At 40.6% G+C, this 9,997-nt stretch overlaps 1 protein-coding gene across 1 annotated transcript; it reads right to left on the bottom strand.

Moving 5' to 3' along the window:
• Positions 1 to 604: 604 nt before the first annotated feature.
• On the bottom strand, positions 605 to 9,615 carry LOC116290209 (acyl-coenzyme A synthetase ACSM3, mitochondrial). Its single transcript, XM_031697216.2, has 15 exons — positions 9,214 to 9,615; positions 8,645 to 8,745; positions 8,461 to 8,573; positions 8,136 to 8,254; positions 7,599 to 7,666; positions 7,192 to 7,246; positions 6,931 to 7,052; positions 3,392 to 3,749; positions 2,709 to 2,789; positions 2,332 to 2,433; positions 2,177 to 2,228; positions 1,894 to 1,969; positions 1,491 to 1,590; positions 1,125 to 1,241; positions 605 to 951 (listed from the first exon to the last, which is right to left on the bottom strand). Exons 1-15 carry the CDS (start codon positions 9,496 to 9,498, stop codon positions 856 to 858), a joined length of 1,845 nt encoding a protein of 614 aa, XP_031553076.2. The 5' UTR covers positions 9,499 to 9,615; the 3' UTR covers positions 605 to 855.
• Between the last annotated feature and the right edge of the window lie 382 nt (positions 9,616 to 9,997).

Below are 9,997 nucleotides of genomic sequence, written 5' to 3'. Positions count from 1 at the left end.
TTTCTCCTTTCGATTATTTGAATTAAATCAACGTTATACTTGTTTACTTATTTTGCGTCCGTGTTCCTTCGTTCGCTGTTGTAATGCAGACGTTTTCTTCCAAAGGTCAAACGGTTTGAATAGCCTATGATCGTTACTTCTTTAACGGCCGTTCCGTACCTGACTCTGTTTGTACTATACCAACAACAACGCGACCGCGCGATGCTCCTTACGTCAGTAATAGTCAACCGTCCAGAGTTAATATGGTTAATCAAATCCACCTTAAGTTCTATATAGAGCCCCGGGGCTAGAACTTAAGGTGAATCTGATTAACCATATTAACTCTGGACGGTTGAATATTACTGACGTAAGGAGCATCGCGCGGTCGTGTTGTTGTTGGTTGAAAACGTCTGCATTACAACAGCGAACGAAGGAACACGGACACAAAATAAGTAAACGAGTATCAACGTTGATTTAATTCAAATGATCGAAAGGAAAAAAAAACCTATAGAAATCCAACCACATTCGGTGTCCTAGTGCCCTTGACGTGACCCAATCATCTGCGCAACTATTGACTCACGTTCAGTCTGGGATGTCATGGAGGGGGAAGGAAAGAAAGCAAACGTTCTACAATAACATATATTTCATAGGTTAAGACATCGAGGGACTCTGTTCGCAGGAAAGACATTGGAAGTTGCCGTACAGCCTACACTACGAAGATTATGAAACATTTGTGCCTTTACTTCACTCCCCTCCCCGGCCATCTTTAAACTCTCATTGCACTACGCTAACAAGTGTAGCTTCACCGCATAAGCCGTTCTATCATTGTTCAAGTGTTTCATGTTCTTGAACTCTGAGTAACTAGCCTTGTTGCGACTACTCTTCCGTCACTTTATCCCATTCCAAGGCGCGCAGTTCTTTTCTTCTAATCTTTCCACTCACTGTCTTTGGTAGATGATCAACGAACTCGATCTGAAAGAAAGAAGTATTAAAACTGTGGTAGCACTACTGAAGCAATATATACCGATGATATATGATCAACGTACCCGGCCCAGAAAGTCTAGAACTGAACTGCCATGGAATAGCGCCTTAGCATATACGCCTTTAGTTCTGATCCATGCAGTGTGTATTCTGAAGGAACATACCTTTCTAGGATATTTGTAAGGTGCTGTAGTCTCTTTCACGTGTCGCTGAAGTTCAACTATCAGGTCTTCTTTATTTCCTTCAAAATCCGGTGCCAAAATGACAAACGCCTTGACAATCTACGAGATTAAGGGTATACGAGATAAAGGATCTACGAGATAAAGGGTTTACAAGATAAAGAAACTAAATGATTCGTCAAACAAAACACTCGAGGGAACACAGTTCCATGTAAGGGAAGCTTTACTTCATTCAAAAATGCGTTGATGCGAGCAGTTGGTAACTGTGGTAAGGTTCTCTTAAAATATTTCAATGCAAGTAAGACTATAGATATTACTGGTTTAAGTATACGATGACGAAAATGGACTCACCTCTCCCCTGACGGTATCAGGACTGCTGACGACAGCTGATTCGTCTACTGCAGGGTGTTCGATAAGCGCGCTCTCAACTTCAAAAGGTCCGATACGATATCTACACATCCATGTATTTATAATATTCTATTAGTATAAAATATTTCCATAATATGAACCTTAATCATAACCTTGTCCAAATAACCCATTGAAGATCATATGACGTCATCATTTATTAAATCTGAGAAGTGACGCCATCGCTATTTTGGTCTTCAACCAGATTGACCTAATCAATGGGCTTCATTATGGTAGCCTTATTCGGCAGTTGAATCCTAAAGTTATTCTTGATTATAATGGTACCCAAATAATTGACGTTATTACTTTAACTTTTATCCTATTTCTATTCTCATTTCATTAGAATTACCCAGAAGATAAAATGACGTCATCAGCTCTACCGACAAACCACAGGTAGCCATCCTCGTCGCGAATTCCGCGATCTCCTGAAAACGAGCATCAAAATTTGATTGGACTGGTTATCTCAAATAAAGTAGACTGCACCTTTGTCTGAAGAGAAGATGTTAACGACCTCATGGAACAGAGCATTGTAAAACTGACTTCGGGAAGGTATCATACGCGCAATCCTACTACTTTAGTCATCAGTCTTGCTTATAAACTTGTCATTTACTTATGCACGAGTTGAACCCTACCTGTCAGGTAGTAATCACCCCGATAGACTGATGATGTTCGTTCTGGGTCGTCCTGCAAACAAATCAACATATCATTTGCCTTTGATATTTCTTTCTTATCTAATATTCATTTCTTCCCCTCAGAGCTGTGTGGCAGCCCAGTTTCCTGGTCTTACCTTGTACTCGGTAAATAGTCCTATAGGTCTACGTGGTTTGACAAGAACAGCAATATCGCCTTCATTTCCAGGTGCGCACTCATTACAATCATTATCTATTATCTAGAAATAAACCAGTAGTTGATTAGTGACACCTCTCATACAGTAAGGACTAATACATTTAAAATTGGGCGCAATGTTGTTGTCCATAGCAAAGCTGTTTTGCGTGCCCATGCCCTACTAAAACTGAATGTCAACACTGCAGAGTTGGAGAATAAAAAAATGCTTCTATATATACCATAACACGCCGTAGCGTTATACTTTCTGCAGCAACGAATGTGTGAAGAACTAGAATGGCATCACAATTAAGCCAGTGTATTCAAGCCTATCCTTCTCACCTTGACATCGTAGCCAGGAGCCGGTTTACCCATCGATCCTGGACGATTTTCGATGCAGCGAAACGTACCACAAAGAAGAGTCTGCATGAACAAAAATGTTTCAGAAAAAAGCTGAACCAGATGTTGTCTGACTGACTAAGTTAAAATACGTAACTAACACTGATTAGATGAATCCCGCAACAATATTGTATCAGCACTTATCTAGTGTTCACCGTGACCGTGTACTCTCACTAAACACCATTCATTATATATCGAATAGAGAAAATAGGAAAGGATATTGGGCCCCCTGAATCACACCATTGGGTCAATGGGTAAAAGCTAACTTTTGTCCTAAGCATTTTTCAGCTTTGTAAATGGGAACCGTGCTACCCGCTATACCGTGAACCCGTAACACAAGTTTTTGATTTCTTTTTGACGTCCTTTTAACAACAGCTTCATTTGTACATTTAAATCTGCACAACATATCGTTACATCGCCGATCGAAACATCACAATGAAGCGCCGATACCTAATTGGTTAGCGGTAAAGAGCACCATTCCAAGTTGTCAAAAAGAAATCAAAAACTTGTGGAACGTAGCACAGTAAGTATTTCTGGACTATTCCGTTCTTTCCGTAAATAATAACGAGTAATCCCTTTGCCCAAATAATATATGACAATGTCTTGAAAAAGGTTCTTATTCTTACCGTTTCTGTCTGACCATATCCTTCTCGGATCTCAAGCCCAGTGCCTTGTTTCCACTCGTCCATGACTTCTGGGTTGATGGGCTCACCGGCGCTTAAACAATGCCTCAGACTAGAAAATGTGAACTCGTTCAGGTCATGTTGGACCATCATACGGTACCCAGTAGGAGGCACACATAACGTGTTGATGGGGTACTTCTCAAGTATCTTAAGAACGTTCCTGGCTTCAAATTGCGCATTGTAGATGAACACGCAGGCTCCTTGGTTCCAAGGTCCAAAAAGGCACCCATAAGCACACTTAGCCCAACCCGTGTCAGAAATGGTCCAATGCACATCATCCTGACCCAAGTCTAGCCAGTACCTAAAGGAACGACAAACACGTTAGCACTAGGACTTCCGAATGACGTAACTGAGTTAATCTAAATTTACGTATGAAATTGTGTCGGTACTTGTGTTTTTCTATTGTGTTATTTTTCATTTGCATCTCTGCATCGTGAGAACCACCACTACTCTTTCGAGCCGGGCACACTGTTGTCAGAGGCCTAGTTCTGTCAGTATAATCTAATATATTTTAAAACATTAAAGATTTCATCACATCAAATTGATAAATTTTTAGGTTCAAATCAACTAAACGAATTCTAAATCTTTTCACTCACATAATACGAATTTTTTACAACAGGGTTGTAATTGGCATGGTTTCGTCTTCTGACCCAAGGCAAATAAAAAACAATACATGCAATTAAAGAGATCGGAAGATTGTAAGAAAGTTATTAAGAGATTTCTTGGCCCGCCCGACGGTAAGTAAAAATATGTTGTGGTATTTTGGGGACGAGAGTAGAGACAAATGTGGCTGTGTTAATTCCTTATGCTTGCTTTTAGAGGAGGGCTAGGGTTTGCGTTAGACATATAACTTAAAACCAATCATCTTTTACCAAAAATTAAAGGCGTATATAGTCGTTTTTGCTATTTTCTCTCCGTAAAATAGCAAAACCTACTGTTCAATCATTTTGATTTTTCTACTTATTTTTAGAATGGATGGGATGGGCTTTATCTATAAAAACACCGACGAAGTTAATTACGCTTAATTAGTGCACACTAAAACATAAAAAGATATTATTAATTGCAACGTTCGATTAGCGGCGTTTGCATCAAAACAACCAGTATCTACGTCATAATAAGAGATGGTATAAAGTAAATCTCCATGCCATCTCTTCATTGTAATTTTCCTTCTCATTTCACCAGTATACTTTCAACAATCTCAGGCCCGTCTCAAATGTTGAAAAGTTCTAGAAACGTTTCTCTTTCAATGAACATGAAAAAATGTCAAGAGAGCTTTCCCCTTGAGCCGCTTCAGCAACAGCAAAGGAACAGATACAGTACCATGGAGGGGTATTGTCGTGATATAGGGTTAGTAGACATAAAGACCGTGAGCAATTGTCCTTCAATATCCAAACCAGCGATAAAGATAGACGAAATGTCAGCACCCAGAAAAGAATACGAGGACTCGTTGGTGAAAGGGGTAAGGCGTGCGACTCTCATTTATGTCAAAGAAACCAACATGGACGAACAGAACTTCAGCCGGCCGAAAAATGAGATGTCAAAAGCAGCTGACACCACAGGTTCAACTCCCGCCTATACTGAGCTCTTTGAAGAGCGTACCAATTCAGATGGTCTACTGCAAGAAGTTGACTCCTTCTTTGAAAAGGAGAAAGCAAAACTACCCAAAACTAGAAAGAAAAGGAGAGCCAGATTATCTCGTACTACTGAGAGTCCAATTTCAGTGGGACAACTACAGTATCTTGGTCCACAACGAGAAAAATCGAAATCAATCCATGTGGGAAGTCTAGACTCCAGCAGATTTTCCTTCATGCATAATTTAGACAGTGAACAAATGATCCCACATCACTCTTACAAGACGCGTAATTGCCTAGCCTTCAGCCCAACCATGCACCCATTAGAAGATGTGTTCCCTTTAACTACATCCCCAGGCCTGACGTCTAGTACATCATTCACTAGAATACATAAGTTACCTCCAATACCACTTGATCAAAGACGAGAACCGACCTTGATGGCCGACCTGCCTTCGCCAGAGATAAAAGTTAGGACATTTCTTCCTTCATTACAAGAGAAGCCTCCATTTCTACCTTTAATTGACCCATTTACATCATGTTTGTCTCAATCTGCCCCGCCATGCTACCATCATGCATCCCCCTTGGTATCAGAACCACGAGAACAATCCCGACCCTTTCCGTTCATGGAACCTTCTTCCTTGACATCAGAAACATATCTGTATTCAAGCAGTCCCACAAACACAGCAAACAGTTCTTCTTCATCATCAGTAGGGCCAATCCCATCACAGCTCTATCGAAAGGACAAACCATGCTATTTTCTTCCAGCGCCTCCTGTTCGACCCACAAACGAAAAGAAACGTAATCAAAGTCAGAGCCTACGTCCTGGACGTCGTTTGGTTCCTCTGAACAAGATTGACGTCGCTCCAAACCACAAGACAATGGAGGATATTCAGCTAGTGGTGGCAGAGGATATTGAAGAGGTTACTCTAGAGCAACCTAAAAACGAATCCTTTGAGCAAGAAGTGGAGACTGTGTCAGCTAAAGAACGCAGGAAGATTGAAGAATATCGACGATTGAATCCAAACCGTAGAAAAGGAATTTGTGAAGAATTAGAGAGTGATTCGAATATCATGAAGATAAATGGTCAACGATACAATCTGACAATGCTTAGAAACGAACTGATTCAAATGACAAAGGCTGTTACGAAGTACAACACGTTTTTTAAAAGCTTTAGTTCTTTTATTAACAAAGAACGCCCGTAATGGCGATCACTGCCGTAGAATTACGTAATTACGCAAAATTCACGACAGAACTAAATTGTTAGAGACAAGTTCGTTATCCCTGCTTCACGACGCGTTTTTAAGACGACCCTATTGTATAGTTTAGGTAATCATTACTTTAAAACACCTGATATTAAGCTATGACAAACTTTGTACCCACGAAATGGTACTAAAGACCTCGACACTAATTCGGTTTTGCAATATATGTGAATATTTCTCGGTATGCCCTAGAATCAAAAACACACGCACAAAATCATGTGCTTTTACGGGATCCCATGCGTAGACTTGCCTTTCTCGTCCCGTATAAAAGAAACGACTCTCTGACGTATATTGCCTATTTAAGTATTTTGATATAAGTATTATTAATTATACAGCTTCTCATTAATCCCATATAGGTAACTGTCCAATTATTTTCTTAATTGGACAGGTCTTGTTAATATGGGATTAATTAGGCAGCTATATAATTGATAGGTAATGGGATTTCATGCTCCGTCCCAATCAAGAAATAATTAGACTCGAAAAATTTCTCTGACTGCCAAATTGGACTCGGCCTACGGCTCATCCAATTTTGTCAGTCCTCGGAATTTTCCTCGTCCAATTATTTCTTAATTGGACAGCATAGAGTCCTATTACATATACGAATCAGCGCTGTTTTGCTAGCAATATTTCTTTAGAAAACTGATTGACTTACTTTCCCGTTATGACGTGTCCTAGTCCATAGCTGCCATGCGAGTGGTTGGTCATTTTAGGCATTCCTGTTGTACCACTTGTAAAGAAAAACGTCATTGTTTCGTCACTTAGTGTTGGGGCACACTGAAAAAAAAAAGGAAATCTCCTGTCTAAATCAGATGGAAGATTAAACAGTAGTTCAAACCATCGGAAATTGGAGGGGAAAAAGGATGGGTGAAAAAGCTTGCATTGTTCACTAGCCCGTCTTTATCTAATAAAATACCTCGTGTGTAGCTGAAGCTTGCTCGTAAAGCTTCTGAAACGGTAGCCATCCTTTTCTGATAGTGTAAAAAAAGAAACAAAAATGAAAGATGGTATATATACTAGTGGTTTTTCGGTTAGCTCAGTTGGTATGGGCGTCGGTCTCTTGTGAGGGAGGTCGTGTTCCAAACCTCGCCGGACCCAGGGACTTAAAATCAATAACTGAGGAGAAGGTGATGCCTTTGTAATTACGCCTTCAAATGGTTAGACCTTCAAGTCTTCTCGGACAAGGACTTAAAAGACCCACTGAAGACGCTGGTGACGACCATCGGTGCCCGTGCTAAACACTATAGGGCCCACTGTATTTGGCAAAAAGCCGTTGTGATGTCCCTGCCCTCATGGGAAAAGCTTATAAACAAACTGGTTTACCTGTTTTCTTCCTCCATAGATTCCCCTAGAATGAGTTTTGTTTCCAAATGAGGAACCAAACCTGCCACCTAATATGAGAGAGAAATTATAAGTAGATTTCAGGTGGTAGTGATGGTGGTGGCGGATGTAAAGGTGGTAGTGGATGTAAAGGTGGTGGTGGTTGTAAAGGTGGTGGTGGTTATAAAGGAGGTGGTGGTAGTGATGGTGGTAGTGATGGTGATGGTGTTTGTAAAGGAGGTGGTGGTAGGGTGGTGGTAGTGGTGGTGGTGGTAGTGGTGGTGGTGGTAGTGGTGGTGGTGGTGGTTGTAAAGATGGTGGTGGCATAATTTGGATAATTTTATGGTAATCTAATTGATCTATCTATTATTGCAGGCGGGTAAAAACCGTGTCGAACAACTGGAACGAACAACGTGTACAAACCTTGATTGGCTTTAATTTCATCTCACTAGTGCTAGCCGGGGCTGGACTTGGTATTTAGATGCGTTGACCGGTGCTTCAAGTCAGGACGTAAATAACCATGACCCAACCCTGACCTACCTCATCAACCAGCTTCGCAGTTTCAGAATCTGCTACAATACACGTTGCCTTTGAAACGAGTAACCTTGCTAAAATATCTTTAGATCTTAGCTGTGTTGATCCAGGAATGATGACACTCCCTGAAAGAAATCGTAAAGCAAGAGGGCATGAGAAGCAGAAACAGATGATCATGAACTATCACCTTTCCCGAACCCACAAATCTGCTTCTGCTTTCGGGGGTAGAAAATCATGGTTCTAACCTAGTCTCTGAAGAGGGAGTGACACCGTTAAGTAGGAAATCCAGGAGGGCATTACAGTGCGGGAAGATAACAAAAAGCAGACTTACCCGTCCTCATACATGCGATGTTCAAGAGCCACCACTCGGGGAGCCTGGGTAAGATTACCATAACACGATCCTTTCTTCTTACGTCACATCCATCTGTCAGAAGGTTGGCCGTTCTATTAAAAATAAGAAATATTATAACGATTAATGTTACTGCCAGCGAAGTTTGGTCTGCGAATATACTTGCCGTTTTGAATTAACAGCGAGCTCCTCAAAAGACCACTTGATTTCCTTGCCATTTTCATCAAGCCACCAGAAAGCGGGCACATTGCGAGTTCGCTCACCAGACTAACAGATAATAACACAATAATGGACAAATAAATAGCCTGCCTGTCTTGCTACTCATTGTGCACTGCTTCAGTTACATTGAATGAAAATTGGGTATATTCCTCAAAGATACGTTGTTTTCGATACTAGTAACTTTTTGGCACATTTCGGTTTAACTTTCGTAGGGAGTGCCGCAGGCTCAACCCTGGTCCCTGGTCCCTTTTTCTATTGCCCTGTTTCACACTTTCGGGTCTTTCGGGGGTGAAGTTCCAAGCCATGCATGAGCCAAAATATTCCGATTATCCAGACTCTTAATCATTCCAGTCTGGATTTTCTTGCTCACCGAAGCAAAACAAAGTCTCTCAATCAGAGACATGAAAGTACGAATTGAACTCGAGGAAACTCTTACGGTAATAATCATTGAAAAATAATTATAACACTAATAAATATAAGTAAAAACATTCACATTGCTTGCACTTTTAAACCAACCTCTTCCTTTTTAGCCCATTCATCAAGAACATTAGCAAAGTTGTAAAATCTCGGCAAAGAAGGGCGAAATTCAGCATGTTCTTTCTCGTAATCATTAAACCCAACCTTAGAATCAAAGGGTGGAGGTGATGGTGAGTGAACGATTTGTGATAGACACCGTATCAAATGCCTTGTTGGTAGATGCTGCTGTTGATGTTTTGTCAATAGGAGAGTTCTGTTTATATTGTTTATCCTTGTTTTCCAATGGCTAGATCCACGACACGTCAAAACCCTTAAGGATGACATACTAGAACTAGAGGTAGTGTAATCAATCGCACAATAAAGGTTTAGGCTTGAAAATACACTGATGTTCTTGGCACCCTTTTGAGGTCTTTTGAGTACTTTTGATATACTGGGTAAACAAGAAGCGTGACGGGACTACCACAGGAAACCCATGAAGGATATTATACTATTGGCTTACAAACAGTACAATACTTGAAATGGAAAATTAGATAGGCTTAAAGTATTTTCTTTCTCTAAATGATATGTGAAGTGAAGCTACATTTTTTCTAAAACAATTTTCAAGTGTATTTTTCCCCGTCATTGATCAGTGTAACACGACCGGAAGTGACATGTGGCGTGACAGAGATACAGGCAGCCCAACAAACACGAATTTTACGATTTTTATTTGGCTTTTTTTTGATGAATATGATACCTTGTTGCTGTTGCTTTGTTTCAAGTATTTTCACATCCAGAAAAACGTGAGTGAAAGGTCAGGGGTATTTTAGTGGGGGTAGGGGGGAGT

Source organism: Actinia tenebrosa, unplaced genomic scaffold, assembly GCF_029948245.1.
Source record: "Actinia tenebrosa isolate PJP-AT-01 unplaced genomic scaffold, QUT_ActTen_1.0 PGA_scaffold9__36_contigs__length_13948895, whole genome shotgun sequence".
Lineage (NCBI taxonomy): Eukaryota > Metazoa > Cnidaria > Anthozoa > Actiniaria > Actiniidae > Actinia > Actinia tenebrosa.
This window is presented reverse-complemented; position numbering and strand designations above follow the sequence as displayed.